At 55.7% G+C, this 27,620-nt stretch overlaps 1 protein-coding gene across 10 annotated transcripts in view; it reads left to right on the top strand.

The window, feature by feature from the left end:
• Positions 1 to 507: 507 nt before the first annotated feature.
• Tcf7 (transcription factor 7) overlaps positions 508 to 27,620 on the top strand; it is a 35,932-nt gene continuing 8,819 nt past the window's right edge. For 4 of the 10 annotated variants that reach the window (XM_042283983.2, XM_016009611.3, XM_076578317.1 and 1 more), the window contains exons 1-10: positions 508 to 902; positions 1,045 to 1,111; positions 1,549 to 1,673; positions 20,905 to 21,016; positions 21,991 to 22,081; positions 23,668 to 23,760; positions 24,864 to 24,983; positions 25,772 to 25,934; positions 26,043 to 26,150; positions 26,635 to 26,683. In XM_042283983.2, the coding sequence (XP_042139917.1) occupies positions 651 to 902; positions 1,045 to 1,111; positions 1,549 to 1,673; positions 20,905 to 21,016; positions 21,991 to 22,081; positions 23,668 to 23,760; positions 24,864 to 24,983; positions 25,772 to 25,934; positions 26,043 to 26,150; positions 26,635 to 26,683 (1,180 nt within the window). In that variant the 5' untranslated portion in view covers positions 508 to 650. The remainder of the gene's footprint in view (positions 903 to 1,044; positions 1,112 to 1,548; positions 1,674 to 20,904; positions 21,017 to 21,990; positions 22,082 to 23,667; positions 23,761 to 24,863; positions 24,984 to 25,771; positions 25,935 to 26,042; positions 26,151 to 26,634; positions 26,684 to 27,620) is intronic. The other 6 variants (XM_042283984.2, XM_006991328.4, XM_006991327.4 and 3 more) reach the window with 5 other exon arrangements.

Raw genomic sequence — 27,620 nt, 5'->3', positions numbered from 1 at the left:
TGCTTGTGCCTATGTTGGTGGGAGGTCTGGAATAAGGTCCCTGATCGGAGCAGTGAAAGAGGCAGGTGTGTGTGTGTGTGTGTGTGTGTGTGTGTGTGTGTCCAACCTGCAGCAGCCCAGACCCCTAGGAAGCCTCCAGATCAAGCACAGGACGCTGTTTCACACCAGGGTTCCAAGCCACCTACATATCCCATGGGTCTAAAAAAAAAAAAAAGTATTCTCCGCAGCTGGAGGAGAAACTCGGGCGCAAGTTGTGACTATCTTGTAGGTAAGGAAGCGGAGTCCTATAGTTACGCGATGGATTCCAGGCTGGGAATAGCTCGAGGAGAGCGAGCCCTTTAAGACTATGCCCAGTAGGCCCGTCCGGGTCTCTCCAGGGAGAGGAGGGGCGGGGCCTGGCGCGTTAGCCCCTCCCACCCGGGCCCCGCCCCGGCGCCCGCCCCGCCCCCGGCTCTCTGCCCGCGGCGCCTTTGATGTTCCGACCCGCCAGCTCCCGAAGCCGCTGTGCCCCGCGCCCACTGGCCGCTCAGGCGGAGTCAGCGCGCGCTCCGCCCGCCGCGCTCCGGGCTCGGAGCTCCGCACCCTGGGCTCGCCGCCTCCCGGGCCGCCTCCGCGCCCCGCACCCGGCGCCCCGGCGGGCGCAGCGCACCATGCCGCAGCTGGACTCGGGCGGGGGCGGTGCGGGTGCAGGCGACGACCTCGGCGCGCCCGACGAGCTGCTGGCCTTCCAAGACGAAGGCGAGGAACAGGACGACAAGAGCCGCGACAGCGCCGCGGGCCCCGAGCGGGACCTGGCCGAGCTCAAGTCCTCACTGGTGAATGAGTCCGAGGGCGCGGCCGCGAGCGCCGGGGTCCCGGGTTCCGGAGTCCGGGTGCATGGAGAGGCCGAGGGAGCGCCCGAGGTGAGCCCGGCCCGCTCCTCCCCGGAGGGCCTCGTCCCGGGTTGGGATCGTGCGGACCCGCGCCCGCGGCCCTCGTGGGTTCCATCCCGGGATCCCCTTGTGTCTCCTCCGCCCCTCACGACCCCTCTCCTTCGCTCTGCAGGCCCTCGGACGAGAGCACACTTCGCAGAGACTTTTCCCGGACAAACTTCCAGAGTCCCTAGAGGACGGTGAGTTCTGCGCCGCTCGGCAAGGCGCTAGAACCCGGGGTGGGGGAGTGGGGGGCGGGTTTCCCGGGCGCCGCTGAGCTAGAGTCACTTCCGGTGCCCTGACCTTTATAGGAGTAAACAGACCCCCGCCATCTCCGCCTCCCCTCCAGCCCAGGTGACTGACTAATCCTTTGCCTTGGGGAGCAAGCCTTGGCTAAGGTTCCCAGGCGGGAGGGCGGGGTGAGGAGTCAAGTCCCGGCCGCTAAGTGGAGGTCTGGACTCTGGATCTTTCCCCCAAAACTTGGCATTGCGGATCTTCTCACCCGTTCGCCGGTCAAGTCACGAACCTGAAGGGGACCCCTTGGCAGTTTTTTTTTGTTTTTCTCTTGATCAGACAGCTTTCAGCCCTTAGGAGCAGCTGGCTGGGCTGGTGTCTGACCCAGCTGTGGTTTTTCCAGGCCTGAAGGCCCCGGAGTGTGCCAGCGGCATGTACAAAGAGACCGTCTACTCTGCCTTCAATCTGCTCATGCACTATCCACCGGCCTCGGGAGCAGGGCAGCTCCCCCAGCCTCAGCCCCCGCTGGTAAGTGACCCCAGAAGTCAGGCACTGTAACGGGCTGGCTACCTCCTGGCCCGTGCAGACGAAGCTTGGACAAAAAGGGACTTCTGCCCAGATGAGAATTCCTAGATGGCGCTTTTCCAGTTCACACTCCGTGGCGTCTGACCCAGAAGGAGAACTCGGACGTGCCTGCTCTCCGCTTTTTCTCACCTGTGGTGGGCCTGTCTTCCTTCCCAGCTTGCTCAAGCAGGTGCCGGAGTTGGACCATGCTGGGGTTGGGGGTCGGGGTCCTCTGAAACCTGTTTGGAGTTGATATGCTTCCCTGTCGTGATGTGCGTGCTCTGAATAAGAGCTTTGCGGTTAGCCTCCTCCGGGGAAGCAAGGTTAGCTTTCTCCCGGGAAGCAAGGGAGCTCGGGTGAGAAGAATGGGTCGACCTAATCTTTTCCGATTCCCAGCTGTGCCTCAGGAGTTACCGTCACCGGGCCACTGTCCTTACATAGGCCCTCGCTAGGCACCCTTGCCACACGGTGTGGGTTTTGAGCAGATTGGCCTGGCCTCACACACACCAGGAAGAGTTTGCTAAAAGTGCTACAACTCACAAGTGTTGGTTAGGGGTCGGCTGCACGGGTGTTGGTTAGGGGTCAGGCTTTGTGACGTGGTCGTGCTCATCGTGAGCCAGACCTTTGGCCCTTTGCTGCAGGTAAAGTGTGGCGAGCTGGTTCTGAGCTGGGTAGCAGCAGCAAAACGCTATTTTCGAAAAGTGCTAGGATCCCGGACTGTCCTCAGTTGGGGATTAGGGTGTGTGGAAAGCATGGAGGTCTGTTGGGTATAGCCACAAGCTCAGTGCAGGTTCCCCAGGCTAGAGGCTCTGGTGGCTAGTCGCAGGGTCCATGCAGAAGACAGGATAACTACAAGAATGGTCGTTCTAAAAAGCAGCTCCCTAGGGAAGCTTGTGGGAGGCGAGAAGATGGATGCATGCTATTCTCCAGGAACAAGCTTTGCCTAAGGTTCCCTGCTAGGAGGGTGAGGTGGGGAGTCCGGGCCACTTAGCAGAGGAGAACCTGGTACCCTCTAGATGTGGACTCCCCTTCTTCACCTGTAAGCTGTGTGTGCCGGCCGGCTGTGCGCTCTGTCCGCCTGCGCGCTCTGTCTGCCTGTGCGCTCTGTCCGCCTGTGCGCTCTGTCCGCCTGCCTTTCTGCTCTGGGGTGGCTTGGTGTCTGAGGTGCTTCTCCTGTATACGAAGAGGTGGCTGGCTCCGGACACTGTCACTTGCTCTAGAGACTTGTGCCTTGTACAAGCAATGCTTAACAGAGACAACCTTTTAAAATCCCCTAGTGGGTGTAAAGCCACGGAGCTGGGGGCCAGCTGGCATAACCTACCAGTTTGAAATCACTGGCAAGCATTATTTGGGCTGGGCCTAGGCTCACTGTGGTAACCATGAGTAGACCAAAGGCAGAGCCCCCGAGGATCTGCCTGGCAGGGTGGTCTTTCAGGACTGCACAGCAACACATGGAGAGGGCAGTGTGATTTGGGGGTTCACTCATAGATTGAGCCAGAGACAGGAGATGCCTAGAGCTGCCAGCGGTGGGTGGGAGAGCAGCTATCCAGCCTACAGGTAAGGGTGATGGGCCTCGGGGAGGACCACGAGCAGGAGCGTGGTGGGTCCCCACAGTCAGGCCCAGTAGCACCCACCTACCTTAGGGCTATGCGGATTTTGCTTTGGAGTCCTTCTCAAGCTGCAACAGAGGGACAGCTGTGTGTCACTGTCCCCCTGCCTTCCTTCTCAGCCACTGTCCTCTGGTGACCCCAGAGGTGGAGGACAGGCTCTACTGATTTTCTTGACCATGGCAAAAGCTGCTGAGCAGACCTAGAAAGACAGAGGCAGGGGTTTGTATTGGAGGGGTGCTGGGTTAGGGGGATAGATGTACATGAGTGTAGAGAGACTGTCTTGTGTGTGTGTGTGTGTGTGTGTGTGTGTGTGTGTGTGTGTGATGCATGTGAGGGCATGCACACTCCGAGGATAACTGTGAAGTCTGTTCTCTCCACTCTGACCTGGGTTCTGAGGATCGAACTCAGATCATCAGGCTTACACAGGGTTTTTAGCTGCGAAGCCATCTTCCTGGCTCGAGAGAGTCTCTTTGGCAAACCTGACAGAACACAGAGCAAATATAAGTTAAAAAAAAAAGTAAGAGTAGCTTGCAACCCGCGAAGTGTGGGTGTTTCAAGTAGAGTTTGGTTGTACAGAGCAAAGTTGGTCATCCTATGTTTTGGGAGCCCATGGGTCACCTGACTTCAAGGCTCACTTGTGTGGTGCTGGGAAAGGTGCCCTCATTCTCTTAACAGGTAAGGAGTGCCTTGCAAGGGCCCTGGGGCAGGGAGTCTTTTTGCCAAAGCTGATTCTTTCCCACGCCCCTCTGTAGGAATACAGACAGTAGGCCACTCATGCCCTGCCGACCCTCCTTTGACCCGGGCCTCCTCTCTCTTTACCCCGGCCTTTCCTGAGGGCATACAGGAGATCAGTGGTTATGCTGAGATGCTGAAGACCAATGGGTAGACCTCCCTAGGTATTAGGGAAAGCCTGCTCCGGGGAGCCTCTCTGCCCACGTGGCTACCGCATTGGAGACATCTAAACAGGCCAGCTTGCGCCTTGCCCAGAGCAGTGAGCCAAATTCTGAGTCACAGCCAACCGCCATAGAACACAGACTCTCACCCCTTGCCCAAGTGGCTTTTTTGGTGTTTTGGCGTCTTTTACACCTTCTCTAGGAATGGGAGATTGGTCAAAGTTGAGTCCTCCACCGGTGTTGGTAGGGCATCTCCTGGTGGCTGGTAGACAGTGGTCTAGACCAATAGCCGGGGGTTGGGTGGGTTTTTGTTTCTACACACTCATGCCTGCTGCTGCGTGTGTGTCGGGTCAGAGAACCTGGGGGAGCTGTTTCTCTCCTTCCACGTGTGTCCAGGGATCAAACTCGGGTTCTGGTGCCGGGCTTGGCAGCAGGCCTCCGCCTGTTTTTTGTCTTGTTTCCTCTGATTTCAGACTCAGAACAGGGTTGGGGTAGGGAGGGTGGGGAGTGAACTGATGCGCTAGGCTGGGCTCTGGGGGCAGGGGCTGGGCTGAGTAAGGTGTCCTTACTTAGGGAAACTCAGGCAAATAAATGGCTTTGCGTGATGGTGCTATCCTGAACAGGACAGAGGCAGCATGAATCTCTGGCCCCTTCTATGGGCCCTCTTGTTTTGGTTTTTCGAGACAGGGTTTCTCTGGGTAGCTTTGGAGCCTGTCCTGGAACTCACTCTGTAACCCAGGCTGGCCTTGAACTCACAGAGATCCACCTGCCTCTGCCTCCTGAGTGCTGGGATTAAAGGCGTGCGCCACTACCGCCCGGCTTCTGTGGGCTCCTGTTGGAGCCTATGAGCTGGAATAGCAAATCATTGAAGTGGTTGAGAATAAGGGGGCTGATTGCTAGCGGCCGTGGGGTTCCTTTTGGGGTGACGAAGATGTCAGAATGAGTTTGTGGTGACTGGTGACAGCCTTCCATAGCTACTAAAAGCCACAGAATTGGATGCTTCAAAGCGGTGTGTTTTATGGTTCGTGACTTACGTCTCAATTTTTTTTTTTTTTTTTTTTTTAAAGCTGAGGCTTTTGTCCATGGCAGAGGTCACATTCCCTGTTCCTAGTCCCCACAGGTCTCTGGTACTTGTATAGGTGCTCATCCGGTGGGCCTAACTGCCCTTCCTGTTTGGAGGCTGACGGGGGAGACAGGATGCATCCTGGGGCCCCCGGGCTCCCCTCTGTGCTCCTGAGTTGAGGTCCAGGCTGAAAGCCGTGCAGTGAACCCTTGGTGGAGCAGGCCTCCTGGGAGCCCAGGAAGGAGGTACCGTCCTTGTGTGCTCCTCTCAGAGCTAGGTGAGGAGAAGTACCTACCATCTAGCTATCCCCAGAGCGAGGGTTTGCTGCAAGCCTTAGCGGTAGCACCAGTCTAGGTCATAGTGAAGCTTGTTGGGGGAGTTAGGTGGAGTGTGGCACCAGGGTGCCCCATGACCGTAAGCAGGGTTGGCCCCAGGAATGCCCAGCTATGGCTGCGAGGGACTCCAGCGAGCAGCATTGTAAGCCACTGCGTGTTCAACAGAAGAGGACAGGGAAGGGCCCAGCATGCACTGGGGCCTCCCTTCAGAAAGCTACGTGGATCAGGGATGTGTCTCCAGGGACATCTCAGACCTCCCTCTTCTGGACTTTGTCATGCCACCCGGCCAATATCCCCCCTGTTGCTGTCTTCTGGATGGCAGCAGATGCCTCCTCCAGGGTCCCCTTGCCTTCCTCTCCGTCCCCAACCCCTACCTTAACCAACAGTCACATACTAGTGAAAGGGTGCCTTGGGGACCTGGGTCAGATCTCGTCTCTTGCCTCATTGGACCGCTTAGGACTTGCACTCCTCACCGAGGAAGTCTAAATTGCCTACCACAGCTTGAGTGCTGAGGCTCCCCCTCCCCCACAGCAGCCGGCTCCATGTCCTTGTGGGGCCCACACCTAGAGATCCCTGTGCCTCCGACTTTGGCACTCATGCCCTCATCTTGCTGCCTCTTCCCCAGCTCTTCACGTGGGTACCACCTCATTCCTTGTTTGGCATTACTTCAGGAACCTCTGACCGGCCGTGCTCAGGGCCTTGGCTACCTGGCAGCGCCTCAGACCAAGGCAGTGGGCGCTGCTCTGTAGGGCACTTGCTGTGTCCTTCTGTCCGTGTCTCCTGGTCTCCCTTCTGGACAGTGGACTATCAAGCACCCTTCTAGAAGTAGAGTGAGGATGTGCAACTTGGCCAGAGAGGGGCCAGGGCAGTTGGGGGCAGGCATTGGCCGTGGTTGATCTCGGCTCTCCTGGGCCCAGGAGTGGCTGGCTCATCGGCCTTCACGTGGCTTCCCATCTAGAGGGCTGTGCTTCCTCTTTGGGCCAGAGAGGTGTGATGGTCTGAACCCCTGCCTCAGGGGGTTCTTGGGTAGGATGCAGTATTCCTGAAAGCCTCCCCCCGCACACACACACACCACCACCAAGGTTTAGTCCATACAAAGCTGTCGTTGAGAATGTGAGGGAATCAGGTTTTGTAAGGAAAGGGGAGAAGAGATCTCCCGTCTTTGGCCGCTGAAGCATTGGCAGACTTTTTCCTGGCCCTGCACAGAGGCTCCTGGTTTGTGGAGCTCTGTGGAAGTGTAGCCCCCAGGCACCGCCCATGCATCTGCTCACAGTTCTTTACCTCAGCGCCCATTTGGGTGATGTTCCCAGAGCACATATCCAGAGTCGTTCTGGGACCAGGAAACAGTGCAGCCCCAGGTCATTCGCTGTAGGTTTTGAGTCTACGACTGTTCCCAGCGGGTACAAAGCCTGAGTGCCCCTGGACTGAAGTGACATTTTGTCTTTGTTGCTTTGCACTCAGTGGGTGGGCAGTGGGACTTGAAGTTCCCAGGAACTGCATTTCTTTGAAGCCTGGGAGGGCTGTGAAGGATTGGGGTAGCATTTGGGCTATTTGCTGCCTCTCCTCTGTCCCTAAGCTGGAAATTTCTGAGGGTGCCTTGCACCTTACTGCTGTTATCGGGGCCAGGAAGCCTGCCCTGCAGGCGCCTGCTTAGAGCTGGGCTACCCTGCCCTGGGCAAGAATAGCAACAACTCAGGGCTGCTTCTGACTCCTCTGTGGGGGGCAGGAGGAGCTAGCTCACCAGGGCACAGAGACTGTGTCCTCAGGCTCAGAGGCCAACACAAAACCCTGATGGGGTGGTTGCTAGGACCAGTAGGACCCAGATTTCTGCCTGGATCTGTGGTTGTATCTGAGCCGTGGATTGGGGTGCAGAAGTTACAGGAGGGTGGGGTGGAGGGTGTACTCTATAGAGACCACAGAGCTCCCCTGTCCCTGAAAGCGGCAAGGTTGAGTTGAACTGTTAAGCATTCTGGGGGTGCCAGTTTAAAGTCCTATAACTGCTGGGGTTAGATTAGGTTCCCGAGGAGGCCGGGGAGCCACAGTCCCTCTGAGCCTCCTCAGGTCTGCTGTGGTCCCAGAACCATTGAGTCACACCCCCTCACACCTTGTGACTGGGGTTTCCTGCCACTGTGTACAAACAAGGCTCCGTTGGAGGAAACAGGTGTTTTATCAGGTCACAGGAACATCACCATCCCCCAGCTGTACAGTGCTCAGATTCCTGAGGAACACCCTCCTGCAGGTGGGGACAGGGAAGCCAGATGAGAAGGAGTTTAGCACAAAGAGGAAAACCATTTAGTCTGGGAAGGTCCATCCTCTGCTACTGGTGGGTATGGCACTCCCCAGCTGGATGGCCCTGGGAAAGTTTCCTGCCACCCTCTGAAAGCAAGGATGTGAGGGCTCTGTTTTCTTTGGGGAATGAGACATGACATGTGAAGTCCACATTGGGTGGGCACCTTGTGGCCTCCTATCCTTCAGGCTGGGCGGGGGTCCCCCAGGCAGCCAGCATCTCCTAATAGTAGTGCCTGTTAGAGCCTTGGGTCCACGCTGTAGCGTTGAGCCACATGGATGGGAAGTAACCACTGCCCACAGAGCCCAAGAGCCCTGGCTCAGCTGAGGTTCTGCTTTGCTGAGTAGGAGGCACAGGAGTGGATGCAGGGGCAGCTGCAGAGGCTTCCGGAGAGAAGTCTCCGCCGCGGAGAGTGGGAGGGCGCCCTGGGTGGGGCACAGCAGAGCAGAGGAGAGAGGCCTAGATGGGCTTGTTTCCCATCATCACCTGGACAGACCCAACCCTAGGGTCCTTGAGGAGTGTGAGGTGAGGCTGGGGAAGGCTGCCAGTAAGGATCTTGCTTGTGACCCTGGGGCCCAGGCCTCACTGGTTCCAGAGCCTGGGGGGTGGGGGTGGGCACATGCCGTGGGGTTGGCAGCCTCGGCAGGGCAGGGCGGTGCCCACCACAGATGGTTTGGGTTGGACATGGAGGCGGAGGGCCGTGGCAGGCAGAGCTGGCAGCTGGGGCAGGGTGGACACTGGGAGTGGCGGGGTGATTGGAGGAATGTGAGCAGACCACAGGAGGGGTGAGCTCTGGGCTAGGGAGACCCAAGGATGTTGGCCAGTGTAAGGCTAGAGAGTCTCCAAGATGGGCGCTCTTGTCATTCAGCCCATTGGTGATCCAATCAAGGTGGAGGAGGGCCTCTAATCAGCAATTCATCTAGCAAGGCTCTGAGGTCCTAGGGACTTAAGGAGGTTCCTAGAACCCAGAATATTCTCTGCTGCCTCCTTCAGGCAGTTTGTAGCCTCCCATCACACACAGACTCCAGTGGTACATGCCCTTAATCCCAGCACTTGGGGGGCAGAGGCAGGTAGATTGATGTGAGTGCAGGGCCAACCTACATAGCAAGTTCCAGGACAGCTGGAACAACAACAACAAAAAATGAAAACCAAAAACCCACAACAACAAACCACTTAAAAACAGACAAACAAAAAAAAGCAGACTTTAAAAAGATGTAGCCGGGCTGGAGCTGGAGCTCAGCTGGTAGCGTGCCTGCCTAGCACACACAAAGCCCTGGGGTTAATCCCAGAGTTCAAGGCCAGCCTGGGCTGCATGAGACCCTGTCTCAAGAAAAACAAAGGAGCATGGCTTCAGTAGTCGGCCTCAGACTGGAAAGCTTTCTTCAGCCTGGGTGGGCTCATCGTCCATTTTCCTGGGTTTTTGTTTGTTTGTTTTTGGTGGTACTGGGGGTTTAAACAAAACCTCTCCACCACTGAGCTATATTCCCAGGTACCCCTCTTCTCTCCCACCCACTTGGTGTAGCCCTGGTTAACTTGGAACTAACTGGCTGTGTACGTAGCCCAGGCTGGCATGGAATTTGTAAAGATCCTCCTTTCCTCTACCACCCGAGTACTGGACTCAGTAGTTAGGAGCCGTCATATCGACGTACCGGTCCGTGCGCTGTGAGATAAGGTCTCACTGCGGCTCCTCAGTCTCCTCAGCTGGCCGTGCATCCGCTCCGGCACACTTGCAGCTCCTGAGCTGCTCCTGTTTCAGCCTCCTAGGTCACTGAGGTTACAGGCTCCTGTCACCCAAACTCGGTAGGGTTTGCTCTCCCCAGAGGTTTTGTACCCATCTGCTGCCACGGGTCCTTTTGGTACACAGGGCTTCTTTTGGTGAAGGCCCTCGGGATGGAGGATGTCTGTCACTTGCTGGGGGCCTGTGCCTCAGCAGAGCTGGGAAGGGTGTGAGTTTGGTTTTCTCCTGCCAGGAGGCTGCTCTCGCGGCCTGTCCCACCCATGGAGACTGCCTCCCTGGACTGCACCCAGATTCTGCCTTAGAGCCAGAGCCAAGCGGGTGACACAGCCTTCCCTCGAGGCCCCGGCTCTACAGCCAGAACTCCCTGGAGATCAGAGGAAGTAGACACGCTGTCAAATAAATACGCTTCCTTCACAACCCCTCATCCCCCATTAAAACAGCCACCTCCCTCTCCAGGGCCAGGGGAGCCGTCTGGGCCCCACACTGTCTGCTTCCAGATGACGTGTGTATAGCAGAGACTCCAGGCCTGGGTGGGCAGGTCTGGGCCCCAGGGAATAATGGGTGTGGGCTCAGGATGTGCATGCTTAGTGCTACCCAAACCCCATTAAGTCTGAGCAGGCCTGGGGTCAGTGGTGGTGGAGCACTCCCTTCAGGCTGCTTTTCCTGTGAGGGCAGGGGTTTGTGGTGGCCTGTTGACTTCTCTGGGACTCAGTGTCCTCACTGGGTCGGAATCCTGGCCCCAGCAGGATTCTTGAGGTTCAGATAGGTCTAAACTGGAAAGGCCTGATGAGGTGGGCCTCAGGTAGGGTTTGAAGGCTATTGCAAGGACCAGCCTCACCACTAGGTAGTAGGAGCCATGGGAAGGGACGGACAGGGTATGGGAACCCTGGACGGAGACGCTGAGTAACTCTGACTTGTCTCTGGTGTCAGGGGCCCAGCCTCCTGGCCTGCTGGGCCGCCATCTGAAACGCATTACTGATGCTTTGTAAACTCCCATCATTCAGCCACATGAAAGCCTCAGACCTAAAAATAGCTGCTCCCAGAGGACGCCCCGCACTGGTGGGGCTCCGCTGACCTCTGCACACCAACCCTCCTCCATGCCACCTCCCTTGCCCAAGAGCCCCGAATGGCAGGGCTGCACATACCCACCCACCCAGTGTGGGCAGCCACGGCCTGAGGCTGCTCTGTGTAGACATGTCTCTTACTGTGCTGGCCAAGGCTCCAGGCCCGAGGCCTTACCTGGGGCGGACTGTCTGGAACAGAAGAAAGGCCGCTGGAGGGTGTGTTGTGGACCCTTCCCTAGGCTTGTCCTGTCCTGGAATCCCGTGGGAGGCTCCGTGCGCAGCAAGTGGAACCATCCAGGGCACCAAGGCCCATCCCAGCATTGACCTGTCAAGTGTGGGGCAGGAGGGTCACTGGCTGAGGTGCTGGGAAGGAAGGCTGGGCCTGTCTGATGATGGGTGGCGTGGAAAACCAGCAGCAGGCGGCCTCCCAGCTGCTAGCACTGACTCCTTGCCCTGCTTTCTGTGGGCTCCCTCTCCCTATGGGCTCTGACCAACTGCAAACCGCTCTTTTCTCTAAAAATAAACACGCTTATGGAATCGGGGGAAGCTTTGTAGCTATCAAAGGAAATAATAGGGTGTTTAAGAAAATTACATTGCGTTTTAAATAACCAGCATGAAAGTCATTAAGTTTGAAGTTTCACTCAGATCAGATGGCTCTGTGGCCGCCTGGTGGCCAGGCAGGCAGAGGGTGGGTGGGCCTCTGATGCTTAGAGGCAGCCTGTGGGGAGCAGTGGGGTCTTTGCCAGGCATGGCTGGACACTTGGGGTGTGCCGGTTGTGGCAGCCACCCCAGAGCGTGATGGTGGGCTTTGAAGCAGTGTGCGGCCCAGGAGCTGCCCTGCTGTGGTGGGTAGCCCTGTGGGTGGGGGTATAGGGAACAAATGAAACAGGGAGATCCAAGGCCAAGAGGTTGGGTGCTATGTCAAGTGAAACATGCAGGGATGCTAGCTTTGATCAGAAACGGCTGGAAAGGATAGAGGGTCCAGGCTGCATCTGCTCCTTTTGATACGAGAGTCTCAGGGCCCCACTCCGGGACTGGCACTCACTGGGTGCTCAGAGAACCGTTAAACATTTCAAGCCCGGCGGAAGGCAGAGCCAGGTGGATCTCTGTGAGTTCAAGGCCAGCCTGGTGTACAGAGCGAGTTCTAGGACAGGCACCAAAGCTACACAGAGAAACCCTGTCTCAAAAATCCAAAAAGAAAAAACACAAAACAAAACAAAATAAAAAAAACATTTCATGTATCGTGATATATCTTCCTTTATTCCAGAACTAAAACAATATAGGTTCCAAGAACTGCCTGGCACACTGGAAGCCCTCCCTAGGTTCAGTCCCTAGCACTGCATAAACTGCGTATAGTGTCGACCCCTATGATCCTAGGATCAGACAGACCTTCAGGGTCATCCTCAGCTATGTATGTATGTATGTATGTATGTATGTATGTATGTATGTATTGAAGTCAAGACCAAGGCTACACAAGGCCCTGTTTGGTTTGGGGAGGGGGCGCTCATTCGGTAGCATGGTTATTGTATAAGCAGAAAGACCTGGGTTGGTTTTTTTTTTTTTTTTTTTTTTTTTTTTGGTAGCATGGTTATTGTATAAGCAGAAAGACCTGGGTTGGTTTTTTTTTTTTTGTTTTTTTTTTTTTTTTTTTGGTTTTTCGAGACAGGGTTTCTCTGTGTAGCTTTGCGCCTTTCCTGGATCTCGCTCTGTAGACCAGGCTGGCCTTGAACTCACAAAGATCCGCCTGCCTCTGCCTCCCGAGTGCTGGGATTAAAGGTGTGCGCCACCACTGCCCGGCTTAAGACCTGGGTTTTAGCTCCCTAGCACCCATGAAAAGTTGGGTGGTAGTGTACATTTGCAACCCCAGAACCAGGGTGCAGGCATAAGCTGACCCTGGAGCTTTCTAGCCAGCCAGCCTAGCTGGTGAGCTCTGAATTTCGTGAGAGGGACCCTGTCTCAGAAAATAGAAAACAAGGAGGAAATCTTTGACCTCTGGCTGCCATATACACACACTTATGCACATGTTCCTACATGTGCACAAACACAGATATGTAAACACACCCACAGTGAGTGTCTGTTAGTGCCATCATCTGCAGATGGGGGGCTGAGGCTCAGAAGTACGTGGTGGTTAGGATGTGGATGTGGCTCTTACCCTGCTGTCCATACTCTGCTGCTTGTCCCCCTCTGTTCTAGAATATGAGAGGTGGGAACAGTGCAGGTGGGCAGCTCCATGTCTTCCTCTGGCCCCAAGAAGAGACTTGGGCTCCCTTCCCCTGCCCTCCTAGCTCTGGGCCTGGGCCGGGCTGGCCTCCCCTTGGACACCTTGCAAGGTCAGTCCTCCCAGAGTGAAGCGGGCTGCATTTCTTGGTTGGGAGACAAGGCTCCAGGACTTTCCCTTCTCCAAGAAAATGTCACACGAAACAGTTTGTAAATGACCTGTAAGGTTGAGCCAGCTTTGCTGTGTGGCAGACGATGGTTAGAAATCGTCCGTTGTGGAGTTTTCCTCACCAGCTAGGTCCTCACTTAGCCCACAGCCTGTTGCTAGGTTTCCTGGACCAAGGTAACCCCTTCTGGGATGTCTAGGGTCAGACTGAAGAGTTTCCTAGGCCCCGAGTCCTTGGAACTGCCTGGGCTTAGGAGTTGAAGGCACCCCAAAGGCCTGGGTATGACACCTGTGGACATGCTTCTTGGGAGCCAGAGCCTCCTGCCAGCCTCATGGGGGCATTTTGAGGACAGCGTTTTTGAACTGTCCCTGTGGCCACTGCAGGCCAGAGAGGAGCTCAGAAACCTGGTCTGGTGACCAGGCAGTGGTTCAAAGGACATTGAGGGCCAGCCGGCCCAATTTGGCATGGAGCTGGCTTTCCTGAAAAGCCTTTATCTAGGGACAGGGCTTGCTTTTGTCTTTTTTTTTTTTTTTTTTTCCTTTTGATCTTAAGTACAAAAAGAATATTAGCAAATGCAATTAAGAACTCACCTAGGCCTCAGTATAGTCTACTAGCTCATGGGCATTTTATAGGTCGGAAAGTGTGGACACCAAGAGTGCAAGTGTTGGAGGAGGGATTTGAACCCAGCTCCTCCACAGTGCCCTGTTGCTCTGTAGGCAGCATGCATGGCACAGGCAGCTGGGTGCTTTTGGCTCTCCTGTGCCTCTGCCTCCTTACCCATGGGAGTTTGGTGTTCCCTGCCCTGTGTAGGAACACACTGTTCCTACAGGTATGTAGTAATGTCTTTGTAGTGCGATTTTACATGAGCCCCAACTCGGCTTCCTTAGGGGCTTCGTCTCAGGGCCCTATGTCGCCGATTGGAATAGCCCCGCCCTATCCCAGCTCACACTGGGTGTCGAGGTTGTGGAGAGCACTCTAGGGCTGGCAGCCTGTAACAGCTTCTTTCTGCACGTTGTCTCGTGACCTCGTGGATGCCTAGCTGGACTGGGTCTATACAGAGCTCCTGGGCCTTCACCCAAAGTTGCATGGAGGGTCAGTCCAGAATGAGCATCCTGATGTGGCCTCCAAGCAAAACTGTCTTCTTGAGGCAGTCAGGGCAGTCCAGGTGAGGCCCTGCGCTGTCCTTTGTGGATTGAATTGGGGCAAAAATGCAGGCTGTCAGCATGAGGTCTCTAAGTTTCTTCTCTTCCACACCCTTCCCCTCAGCTTCACCTTTCAGGGCTTGTCTGGGATCTCTCAGGCCAGCCTGAGCTACAGACTTGAGACCCTTTCTTAAAAACAACCAACCCACCCTGATTTCTTTGGCAGAGAACCGCCAGCGTAAGTACTGCCCATGAGGTCTGGCGGGGTGGGAGAGCTGCTGACCAGGAACACAGAGGGCTGGCCTTGGATCCGGACTGGTCACTGCTTGCTGTGAGACTTGAGTGACTCCTCATCTGTAGACTCTTCATGCACAGCACAGTGGCTGTGGAAAACTGGTCGGAGTCTGGCACAAGGTGGGACTCTGTGAACTGCTGGGCGCTGAGGAGGCCATTACTGGACTGGCAGGGACCACCAGCTCTCAGTCTGCCCTTCTTTGCTATTCTTGGCCGTCCATCTCTAGAAGCCTCCAGCTGGGCCCCCAGGGGCACAAAGCTTCTAGCTCGCTTCTGTGCCTCCCCTGTCCCTATTGCTAAGCCCAGACAGGGTTGAGGCCTCGTCCATGGGAGGCCTGACGTTGGATACTTAGGAGGAGCAGGTGACTACCTGCACTTGGAGCATGGCCAGCCCTAGGCTGCTTGCAGGATCCCCAGACAGGGTGTTCCTAGTGTCAGCCCAGCTGCAGCAGTTCCCGGAAGCGTCTGTTTTCCTCTAAAAACATCCTGTCCTGAGGGGCGTTTACCTCAAAGAGGAGGAAGGGAAACACAAGCAGACAAATGAATAGAAACCACGAGAGGCCATGGGCAAGGCCACTCAGCTTGGTGGGTTCAGCTCACTCGAGGCTGGGCTGGGTGGAGAAGCCTGTGGTTTGCCAGGGCTGCGTGCAGGGACTCGGGGCCTCACCTCCGGTGAGGCAGGTCCCGTTATCTGATGTCGGGGCCAGGAGGCTAGTGGACCAGCCACATGCACTTGGCAGGGCTCTGCAACCATGGCAACAGCCTTGTTGCTGGCAGGTGGATCTAAGGCCTCCTGGACTAGGGTGGGGCCCAGCCATCTCCGAGCCCTTTCAGCCCTGCTCCCCCAAGGCCGTGGCCCTGGCTCTGCGGTAGGCATCTGGCATAGAACATTGGTGAGAGCTTCTAGGTTGCTGTTCCCTGGAGAGCACTGTGTGGTGGGTAGCAGGAGCTGTGGCCAGAGCTGGGGATGAAAGGACCAAGGGCTCTTCCGGTCTGTTCCTCTCAGCAGCCAGCCTTGAGCGTGTCTGCAGAAGAGGGCCTGTGTAACCCTGCATCCTGGGAAGCTCCTCCTCATGGGCTCAGGCACTAGGGAGCACCCTGGTCCGACTCCTAAGTGCCCTCGGTGCTGGACAGTGGTACTGTTGTTGTGCCCCACGTGGGGAACTGGTCACCTGTCTGTCTGAGGACAAGTGAGAATTGGAGGGGACTTTTTCAGTGGCCACCACTGGATTGTTTAGGGGAGCTAAGCTGAGGATGAAGCCAGCCTGCACAGTGTTCCCCAAGACAGAGGCTTGGGTGTCTGTGCCTGGGTGTACCTTTGATAATTAATTTGAGCAAGGATACCCTATGAACTAGTGGCAGGTCTAGTTGTGACTTTCTGGTCATTGTCATTCCGAGTCCCTTGGGGATAGAGGTGTAGAAAAGAGGAAAGCAAGGGGACTCGGATGCCAGACGGACTGTCCCCTGACCCTCAAGTGGCCCCAGTTCCCTCCCGTATGCTGCTGTAACCCTACATCCAGTCCCAGGCTTCCCCCAGTGCTCCCAGGCTTCTCTTTGAACGTGGGCTTATCTGCACCCGCTACTAGAGAACCAGCCTGGATGCCAGCTTTAGTTCAACGACAGAAATTAAAGGCATAATCCCAGAACACAGGGAGGAGAGAAGGCAGGTAAGAAGCCACGTGTGGAGGGCTGGAGAGGCCCAGAGGAAGTTTCTTTTCTGTGAGATGGGAAGAGCACTCCAGTCTTCTGTGGCTGGTGCTGAGTGAGAAAAGGAAAGTTCAGAGGGGTGTGACTATCTGGCATCCTTGGTGACCCCAAGAATCCTTGAAGGGGCCCAGCAGGCTGTGTGCTGTGGATGACATCCCCTCCGCCGAGCCCCGCTTCATGCCTGGCTGAGAGGAGCCGCCTCCTCTGTTTACACTACTCAGTTCCACTGCGGTGCCCTGGGCAAACACAGTGAACCACCATGGCAGGAACCCACCTTTCCGCCAGCGTCTGCCCTGGAGCACAGAGCCTAGAGTGCATCTGCCTCTCTTCCAGATGTCCCCTAGAGGCCACTCTCCAGCTCTGCACGATGAGCTGGAGGCAGCCTCTTGCCCCAGGGACTTGAAGTCGCAGTTACAATGACAAGTGTGGGTGGGATGTGCAGAAATGTGGGGCACCACGAATCCACCAGGCCTGCGTTCTAAGTCTTCAGGGAATGATTGGAGTGCAAAGCCTAGAGAGCCGGAGATAATTAGTTCTCTAGGATGCTCAGGTAGTTGCTTGCCAAGCTGGCAGACCCCTAGCCAGGTTAGAGGTGACCTGGGTCTGTGGAGGAGCCAGTGTGGCAAGGAGCAGAGGAAGTATGAAGTCTCATGGGAGTGGGAAGAGGCATTGATACAGAGAGCTGGGTGTCTAGGTAGCACAGGGGCATGCCGGTGGTGGGCAGGGAGATACGGCTAGGGCCTCGGGTGTGTCCGGCTTTCACTGTCAGGTCGGCTTTGGAGGACTCTCTCGAGTCAGAGGAGCACGGACCCAGCAAAGTGTTAGCTGGTCCAGCCGCAGGGAAAGGCGGATAGAGCCTCCTCTGCACTCCAGCCTCCTGGTCTAGCCATACTAATCCCAGGTCTTTGCACTGTAGCAGTTGGCAGCAGAGCTCTAGCTGCGACCTTACACTTTGGTCTCCTTACCTGCCAGTGATGACAGTCACTGTGCCTGCAAATGGTAGGTCTGCTCAAGGAGGGGTGTCTGCTCAGGACTGTGCCTGTCCCGAGGCCAGCACCAGGGCATTAGCCGATGCCGTTCTCAGCCTCAGACATTCTTTGGTCTGGCACGTGCTGGGAGCTCGGGAACACATCCTGATTCTTGGTCAAGCTCATGGGTCCTGGATGTCCAGGGAGGCTTCTTGTGGCTCAGACCCTGCCACAGGGCTTTCTTGAGAGGACCTGTTCTTCCACCCCCACTGAGCTTGAGGCCAGAGGAAATGGCAACTTTCTTCGCTGGGAAAGTGTTGTGGGGCTTAAGCGCTTGGGGGTTTTTAGAGTCAACCGTCAGAGGCGAGGGAGTTTCTCTGCTGGCGGGGACAGGGGCGCTCAGTGAGCTCACAGCCCTGTGAACAGACCGCTGCGGTCTGCAGGGAAAATGCCGACTGTGTTTATTTTTTACCTGAACCTACAGGAAGTGGGGGGCCAGGGCAGCCTAGCTAGGCCCAAGCTCAACTCCTGAGCAGAGAGCTCAGGGGTCCCCCATCTCTACCTTGTGCTGCCTTGCCCTGAGGAGGTAGCCAGGCGAGGGCACTGGGGTGGGGACTTTGCAGAAGATGCCTTTGGACCGTGGCTGAGGGTGGGCGTGGGAGCATCTTTGAACGGCAGGAACATGCCAGTAGCAGGGAGGAGGGCCACCTCTGTTGGGAGGGAGCTGGTTATCAGGTGGGTAGCAGGCTAGATAACTCCTGGCGGGAATAGCAGGGTAGCTGTAGGCACCCCAGGGGCCCGAGTCCTGGACCTGTCCTGGAGTGCCACAGGCTGGTGGGAGCAGCTGCCCGCACTCAGGCCAAGGCAAGGAGCTGGGGTGTGGGGAAAAGAAGCAAGTGCCGTTGAGTCTCTGACCCATGCTTGCATGTTTATGTCCCATTATGCTCTGACACTCACTGTGTCCTTTCCTACGGAGATGAGGGACTGTGCTGTTGAGGTGCTCAGTGCCTGGTGGGGACCGTCACCCCAACCTGCCTGCTTCCCTTGGAGGCTAGGGACAGTCACCCTCAAGCAGAAGAGGGAGGTGGATCTCAAGTCCCTGGACTTCCCAGGCACACGCCAAGCCCTAGGCGACCCCACCCTGTTGGGGTGTCTGGCGCTGAGACAGCCCTGTGCTGAAGCCCTGGAGCGGGACGTTCTCCCGGCTGCAGAGGGTAGGGAACTTTGTGGCAGACAGTTCCCCCTGGCCAGCGCCATCAAGCATGGAAGGGGCTGAGGAGGTGGAGGTCGAGGCAGACTGCACAAGCATGGGAAGGACTGGCCAGGCCCACAGTGCCTTCCCGGGAGCCCTGGCCTCGAGCGCCTCTGGCGGCTGCTGGGTTCTTTGCCCCCAATCTGCCCGCCCAGTGCTTCTGGGGTTTGGCTGCAGACTTCCAATTAATGAGGCTTTCCCCAAATACCAGGAAACACTAGGAGACAGGACAGGCCCACCATTCCCAGGACTCCCAACCCCAACCTCGCTGCGCTGGTGTGTGCACACGCACACGCGCACGCACGCGCACACACACACACACACACACACACACAGTAGGAGTTACAGGCCAAGCTGGATCTCTGAGGTTTCTTGGGCCCAGTCAGAGCTGCACTGCACCCTGGGGCTCAGGAAGCAAAACTAGGCCTTGGGCAGTGAGTGGTGTGGTGCCTTATGCCAGAGTCTAATTCTCACGAAGGAGTGGAGTTACCACGAGGCTGCTGGCTGGCTGGCACTGTCTTGCAATCTATGAGGATAAAAAGGGCCTTAAAGATTATCAGGAAGCTTCCTATTGTAAAGGGTCTCAGCAAGATTTCTTTCTTTATGACGGATGAGGTGGGCAGGACTGATTGCCATTTCTGTTTAGGAGCGGAGAGGTCCAGATCAGGGTCCTGGAGTGACAGGATCAGGAAATGGTGAGCAAGCCTAGAGCTTCCAACTTCCTTCACACCATGGTGTACCTCAAAACTTAGCCCTGGGTAAGAGTGCTGGGGGGTTCCTTGGCACTGTAAGCAGACACAGTAAGCTGTTAGGGAGCTGGGGGTGATCACAGAGCTGTCACCAGGTAAGGAGATAGTCAGGTAGAGTGGCATGCTCTGTGTACTGGAGCCTGGCTAAGGGGCAGAGAGGATCACTGGTCCAGGTGAGAAGTGATGGCTTAGACTGGTTGAGAAGGAGGCAGGAAGTGGTTAGGGTCTAGATTTTGAAGGTAGAACAGTAGAATCTGCCGAGAAATTGGACACAGGGGTCAGTGTCAAGAATGACAAGGTTGTCTGTTCTGAGCAGTCCTCAGTTAATGGAAGAATGGAACTAATAGTAACCGAGTTAGTCCATAGCACACAGGCAGAGTCAAAGGTTCTTTTTTGAGGGCTGAGGATGTAGCTCAGTAACAGAGTACTTGCATAAGTATGGAGTTTGGGGACATTTTAGGACTAGAGCTGAGGTACTTACAAATGTCTACACAGTGCCTAACATGTGTCCACACATCTCATAGCTACCCCAGTTCACTCCTCACCTCCCTTAATGGACACAGTATGTAGCTCTGGCTGTGGCTTGAAACTATTCAGACCAGGCTAGCCCTGAACTCATCCACTTGCCTCTGCCTCCTGAGTTCTGGGACTATAGGGGAGCACCAACATACTTCGCTTCAGACATCAACTCTTGTTTGTCTAAGGCAGAGAGAAGCCTGGGTAGCCCGAGACTTGGGAAAGGTGTATATTACAAGCGAAAGGCAGGATGCAGAGAAAGATGGCAGACCAGGACTTCTGTAGAGATCTCCTGGAGCTGTGCCCAATTAGAGGCCTCATGCCCAGCTTTCCCTCTGGGTTCACCCTAGAGCTGCAATGCCCAGTACCAAGCAAGGGACCTGTGCTAGACCTCATTCACTTCCAGGAGAAGACACACAAGATCTGATGGTGGTTCTGCCAAAATGCCCACACCGGCCTTTACCTGCTTTTCCCAGGCGTTCTCTCCATTGTCTCGCTCCAAGATGTCTCGTTTCTCCCTTTGGTGCCATAGTGAGTAGTTACTCCTGTGTGCTTTCAGCCAGGAACATTCCCACAGACAGGCTTGTCGGGGTGGGAGCTGAGCCTCAGCTGTAGATGCCCCCAGGACTCTGCCCTGCAAGAGCTCTGAAGACACCAGGCCTGGCAGCGACTCCCTGTGGCCGGGCCCGCTCTCTCAGCCTGCTGAGTCATCTCTTGACAGACTGTGTGACTGTGAAGAGCCCTGCAGCTGAGGAAACACAAGAGCTGTGTGCGGACAGGCTGTCCCTTGGGGGAGCCAGGTACCACCTGACCTCACCAAAGTTAGGGGCTAAAGGAGGTCCCTGCCCTGTGCCAACACACGGTTAGACCTGAGGTGGGACAGTCTGGGCACTGCAGGAGGCAAAGGCTGCAGCCAGCCATTGGGGGTCTCTGGGACCAGGAGGCCAGGAAGGACTTCCGAGAGGAGAAACACTTGAGTGTCCCAGAAGACGCTGCTCACAAGCAGGTGGGACGGCACAGGCAGTCCTGCAGGGTTGGGACGCAGGAAAACTGTCACAAGGACGCAAGGCGTGTAGGTGCCCTCTTCCCATCAGCTTGTGATTTTGACTGCCAGGCCGACCACAGAACGCAGTCCCCTGTGTCCCTCTGTCCCAGAACACTCCACGTTTACCAGCCTCCTGGTTGTTTTTCAGCATAACAAGGCTGGCCAGCCCCCCCATGGCGTCCCCCAACTTTCTCCACTCTACGAACATTTCAGCAGTCCACACCCGACCCCTGCACCTGCGGACATCAGCCAGAAGCAAGGTATGGCATGGGGATGGAAGAAGCCCATTGAAGTAGGAACTTGTGGCCCAAATTCTTTCTGAGGCCACATAGGCTGGCCAACATTTTATAACCATAGAAGCTGGGATTTTGCAAACCCAGGGCCCAAAGAAAATGTCAGAAAGGAACCAGGTGTGGTGGTACATACCACACTTATAATGCAACTAGTTTGGAAGGCACAGGCAGGGGGATTGAAAGTTTGAGGCCAGCCTGGGCTACACAGTGAGTTCCAGACAAGCCTGGGCTACAAGAACAAGATCCTGCCTCAGAAGGGGGCGTTTAAAGAACAAAACAAAACATAAACGGACTGAGAGTCTGAGAGCACTGTGCACAGAGCATGGGGAGGGGGACCAGATCAGAACGGGTTTCGGACCCCCATGCCAGGGTGAGAGCGGCATCTGTGCAGTGCCGCAGCTGTAAACTCATGGCCTTTCTCCAACCCCGGTGAGAAAATGGAAAGTGGTGGTTGTGACGGCTGACTCACCTCAGCCTCAGCCAAAGTCATTCTGAAATCCACCATTGTCAGCTGTGGGAAACCTGCTGACTCAACCTGGGGCTGGGTGGAGCCCTGGCTCTTCAGGCCAGGTTCCTTTAGACTAGGGGGCTGCCTTCTCCCCCAAGAGCCAGGCCGAGTCCTAAGCAAGACAGAGCAGCAGTGCCCCAGGAACTGGTGAGGTCTGACCTCATTCCCGAGTGACTCCAAGCTTTGCCTCTGTCCAGCCAGTGTTCTCAGGCAAGTCCCTCAGCACCTCTGTCCTTGGTCCCTTTTGCTCTGTCAGAAGGCCATTGTTATTACCCTAGGACAGTTCTAAACAAACCAGCTGATACGTGGACCCCTGGCAAAAGGAAGCGGGATCTTAGAGGCCCCTGTAGGAGGCTCCAAGGTATAGTAACTGCTGAATGTCCCAACCTCCCAGGTGAGGGTGGCCTACTCACTCGGCCCCTTTCCACTACAGGAGTTCACAGGCCGCTGCAGACCCCTGATCTCTCTGGATTTTACTCTCTGACCTCAGGCAGCATGGGACAGCTCCCCCACACTGTGAGCTGGTAAGTGGGGGCCCAGAGAAAAAGGGGCACTGTGTCTGCCCTCCCATGCTTCTCCTTTACCCATCTTGTTGAGACCCAAGCTGCTAGCTCTGTAGCCAGCAGCTTTAGCCTACCCGGGCTCTGAGCTAGCAATTCTTGAGACTGTGAGCATCCTGCAGGTAGCTTGGCGTACTTCCTCTACGGAGGTAGGAAAGCTGGCTGCTGGTCTCAGCACTCCCCCACTAAATTCTCCAGAAAGTGAGAAAGAAAAGTTGAACATGTGCAAGGAGGCGTATAAACCCCCACCGGGAGAAGCTTCTGCCTCTGAGCAGCCTGGTAAGCAGACAGGTAGTTTCCTGATGGCCTCAGTGTCTGCTGCTCGTCCAACCCATCTTTGACAGAGCAATATGAGGAACATTTTGGTCTTCCTGGTCTCTGGTGTTTGTTTGAGCCACACTCCTGACCTCCTGACTGGGAGGGTCTGTTAAGGCTGGACCAGGCCTGACTGTGGACCAGAGTCTGTTCTCAGCTGGAATGGGGTCTCGATAGGCCACTTGGCCGACCTTTTACTCATTAACCAGTGAGACCTGAACAGGGCTCTAACCAGTAGCAGGAAAGGCTGTCTCCCCAAGAAGGCAGTGAAGGCCAGGCCTTCCACCTGGGCCTACCGGTCCTGTTCCACTCGCCCATTATCCATGATCAGCACACTCCTCCATTTCCAGATTGTTTGGACAGAGTTCCATTCTACCCCGTGATTCCCCCAGGACCAAGGTGGGGCTCAGTGCTCGGCCGGATGGTGCCAGCCAGTGCTCTGACAGCCTCCTAATAAGGCCCTTAGGCCTGAAGCTCCAAAGACCAGGAGATCTGAGCCTTAAGAGGATATTCATCAACTGAACCTCCAGAGAAGGGTATAGGCCCAGGGAAGGGAAGCCCTGTGTTCTTAGCTGCTGCTGGGTGAGCCATGGGTCATTTTCATCTCTGCACTGAGTCATCCGTGTGCTGGGAAGGGAGCTGAGTGCCAGAGAAACACCGGTGGAGCTGACTATGACCTTAGGCCCCTGCCCTTTCAGAACAAAGTCTGTCTAGTGGACAGCTAGGCAAGAAGCCACCAGTTCCGAGCCACTGGTCACACTGTCTTGACTTTTGGGACTAAAGGAGCCCAGAGAGACACCTCATTCACCTTGGGACCCCGGGCTTTTGAGTGGAAGCGGGCTGAAGAGACGGCTAAGCAGTTAAGAGCACTGGCTATTCTTTCAGAGGACCCAATCTGGTTCCTGGCACCCATATGGTAGATCCAGGGGATCTAATCCCATCTTTGGACCTCCTAGAGCACCAGGCATGCATGTGGTGCACAGACATACATGCAGGCAAAACACTCACACACATTAAAAACATAAACATGAAGAGCTGAAGCAGGCAGATTGGGACAGAAGAGGGGCTATAGATGCCAGGTTCTGGGAGGAGGCTGCCATTTCTAACCTTTAAACATCGGTGACAGCTGACAGGTGCATGCAGCACTGTATGAGTCCCACCACACAAGGTACGGAAGTCCTTCCCCATGTCTGGCTAGCAGTCAGACGGCTAACAGCTGTCTCTCCCAACCACAGGCCCAGCCCTCCTCTCTACCCCCTGTCCCCTTCCTGCGGATATAGACAGCACTTCCCTGCCCCCACTGCAGCCCCTGGCGCCCCCTATCCCAGGTGAGTCCCCTATCCCTGCAGCCAGGCTCCTGCTTCCTGTTGCCCAGGCTTCAGTGCCCACACAGGGCTATGTTCAAGCCAGTGCTTACCCTGTGTCAGTTGTTTGTCTATCTGTCTGTCTGTCACCTTGGAGTCCCATGCTGCTCTGTACCTGAAGATACCACTAGCAGTAGGAGCCTCAGCCCACGCCACCCTGGACAGAGCACCCCAGAGCAGCCAGGACTGAATGCACATGTGGTTAACAGCAGCTCTATTGCCCACCCCTGCTGGGGCATCCTCCGAGCTCTGCCCAAGCCAGGGCAGTACCTGGGAGGTAGTGTCCCTAGCCTCTGGACTCGACTCGAGAGCCTGCCTGCTCAGGTTTCTTAGACCTGGCAAGCAGCACAGGGCAGAGGAGTCTCCACACAACAGCAGGAAAGAGGTGTGAGGGAGTGGGTGTGTGCCCCCTTTCCTTTAGCTCATCCTAGTGGCACACCTGGTGCCGGGCATGCCATGGGCAAGGCATTCAGCAGCCCATGGCAGGAGGTAAAGATACAGCCCCAACAGCTGAGTGGGCCAGCTGGGCTGAAGACAAGCCCCAAGAAGACCCCAACCAAGCATGAGGTCAGGGAGGCTTATAGGAAGGTAATTCCTCAGGAAAGTGGACAGAGAAGCTGAAGCTGGCTGGGGGGTGGGGCAGTGGTGACAGGAAAGCAGGAAGATGGGATGAGAGATGCAGTGTGGGTGCTTGTAGGGCTTTAAAGGCCCCAAGCAGGAGCTTGAGTTTTATTCTGTTATGTATCAGGGAAACTTGAGCTGGAGTGGGCTAGCGGCGTTCTTTTTAAAAGTCTGTCTCTTGTGTGGAGAGGGGCCTGGAGGAGAAGTGGGAGAGCAAGCCTCACAGGTAGCTACTGAGCATGTGGCGAGGGGCAGGACTGAAAACCACCTGAATAGCACACACGTGGGTCTTCTGCAATGTCCATGCATACATATTTGTGTACCGTGTCCAGGCCAGTGGATATAAGGTATCTGTCGATTGTGTCCTCTGTCAGGGACCGCTCGCTGTGTGTGTTCAAAGTCTACCCAGATCCCTGGTTTAGAGTTGCCTTTCCTCCTACCTCCAGGTTCACCCACCCGTCCTTGATGCTGGGATCCGGTGTACCTGGACACCCGGCAGCCATCCCTCACCCAGCCATTGTACCCTCCTCAGGGAAGCAGGAGCTGCAGCCGTACGACCGAAGCCTGTGAGTTAAAACACAGGCTGGGAGGAGGGAACAAGAAGGGGTGAGCCAGGCAGGTGAGCAGAGTGGTTTGGTCAGCCAGGATATACATGCCTCCTACCAGGTTCAAGGTCCTCTTCCTGGCATCTTAAAGGACTGCCTGGAGGGCCCTGCCAAGCTGTCCTGTGGCTCTGGTACTGACCATTGCTGTGCTTTGTAATCTTCAAAAGCATGAGTAGGTGGAGAGCACTGGCTGCTCTTCCAGAGGACCCAGGTTCAATTCCCAGCAACTACATGACAGCTCACAACTGTCTGCAACTCCAGTTCTACCCTTACATTGACATACATGCAGGCAAGGCACATGAAATAAGGAAGGAAGGGAGGGAGGGAGGGAGGGAGGGAGGGAGGGAGGGAGGGAGGGAGGGAGGGGATGAGTCTCTCTGTGCTTTCCCACTTGGCTCTGGTATTCTTGAAAGGAACAGTACTTCATTCTCTGCTCATTAATGTGGGGCACTTGGGAGATTCTGCTTACAAACCACTACACAAAGAGTGGTGGAGCCGGGCAGGGGTCGCGCACTCCTTTAATCCCAGCATGCAGGAAGCAGAGGCAGACGGATCTGGGTTCGATGCCAGCCTGGTCTACAGAGTGAATTCCAGGATGGTCAGGGCTACACAGAGACCCTGTCTCCAAAAAAAAAAAAAAAAAAAAAAAAAAGTGGGGGAGGGAGGAATGGTGGCATTAGGTAATGATCACTGCTGGGGCAGGGGCGGGGGGTGCTTTCCAAGTAATGTAATCTGGTTGTGCACCCTAGGAAAACACAGGCAGAACCCAAGGCGGAAAAGGAGGCTAAGAAGCCAACCATCAAAAAACCCCTCAATGCCTTCATGCTTTACATGAAGGAGATGAGAGCCAAGGTCATTGCAGAGTGTACCCTCAAGGAAAGTGCTGCCATCAACCAGATCCTGGGTCGCAGGGTAAGGCCATGGGCTAGTGGGCTGGCAGGGACTGCCCCCAACCCCTTTCACCCTGGTACAGCCTCCTAACTCCCTGATGCATCCATCTACCCCGCTTTTCTGTTGCAGTGGCACGCACTGTCTCGAGAAGAGCAGGCCAAGTACTATGAACTGGCCCGCAAGGAAAGGCAGCTGCACATGCAGCTGTACCCAGGCTGGTCAGCGCGGGACAACTACGTGAGTGGCCGGTGATACAGCACAGGGAAGGGCGCGGGACCTTTGAGATTCCTTACCCAAGACAACCACCGCAGCATGGGAAGGGGAGTTTTTGTCTTGACAGTACGGGCAAGGTAACACATGGAGAGCCCAAGACCTCCCCTGACTGTTTCAGAAGAGGAAAGCTTAAGTACCTTTCCTTAATGGCAGGTTCTCCACTCCAGAGTACATTCCCTTGTGGGACTGTTGCCTGGTATTTGGTTTGCATGAGAGAGGGGGAATGAAGAAGGGGCCTAGAAATCCCTCCCTGTACTCAAGGGGAGATCAGATTGACAAAGGGAGAGACTCCTAAATGTATCCCAGCTACAGTAGCCTTGTAAGTACTACAGCCAAGAAAGAGGAGCCCCAAAGTAGGTGAGGCCTATTGACCTAGAATCTCAAAGGCAGAGCTGCAGACATCCCAGTGTCTGCCTCCTAGAACCAACCATCTCTCTTGTTCCTGCAGGGAAAGAAGAAGAGACGGTCAAGGGAAAAGCATCAGGAGTCGACCACAGGTGAGGCCTTGCTTCAGTAGTACTAGAAGTTCCTCTCTCCATGCTCCCATTTCAAGAGCAGCCCTCCTCTGGGCCAAAGGGTGGGACGGAATACTCAGCCAGGAACCTTTAGGGCCTGAGCCCCCGGAAGCAACCTGCATTTCTGGAGTTGATTCCATGCAGTAAGAGTTGAACTGTAGTCTAGGGACAGACCAGCAGCAGTCAGCTTTCTCGTGACCCCTGGGCTACCTTTGTCAGCCCTGCTCTCGGCTAGGTTCCCCAGAGAAGTTAATGAACTGGTTACATGGTTCTGAGTCTAAAGCAGAAGCGTCAGCCAGGACCCAAAAGTAGTCAACAGCCTGCTGACAGGTGCCTGGTGATTTCTCCGCCACTGGTTCCCGTTTCTCCTGGCAGTGTAGAGTGCTACAGAGCCCCCGTCCTGCTGCATGCCTCCTTCTTGTCCCCAGCTCCGACTTAGATGAAAATCCATGACATTCTCAGTGTTGCCCCAAACAGGAAAGCTGGAGCCTAGGTCTGGGACAGGACAGGAAAAAGTCCTCTAGCCCCTTCTCTCAGGATACGAGCAGGTCCTTCTTTCCATCTCCTAAGTGTAGAACATGAGGTATAGTTATGCTGTACCTTTAGTCTTTTTAGGAATGTGGGCCAGAGGGAGATGGGGCATTGACAAGAATGAGGAGAAACCGCATTAAAACATGCAGTAGTTAGGGGAAGGGACCAGTCAGCCCAGGATAGAAAATGCAGAGGCCCTAAAAGATCCCTGTGCAGTTCTGGAACCTCCACGCCAGGATGACCAGCCAAGGGAGGGTAGCATGAGGACTTTCTCCACACTCCATCATTCTTCCCACTGACTCTTGCCCAACTGGGTGACTGCCTTTTCTCATAACTTGCTCTGGGTCCTAAGGCTTCCCCTGGGGCCCGCTATGCCATGGAGAGGTCC

Source organism: Peromyscus maniculatus, chromosome 8, assembly GCF_049852395.1.
Source record: "Peromyscus maniculatus bairdii isolate BWxNUB_F1_BW_parent chromosome 8, HU_Pman_BW_mat_3.1, whole genome shotgun sequence".
Taxonomy (NCBI): domain Eukaryota; kingdom Metazoa; phylum Chordata; class Mammalia; order Rodentia; family Cricetidae; genus Peromyscus; species Peromyscus maniculatus.
The sequence above is the reverse complement of the archived record's forward strand: the minus strand, read 5'-3'. Positions and strand labels throughout refer to the sequence as shown.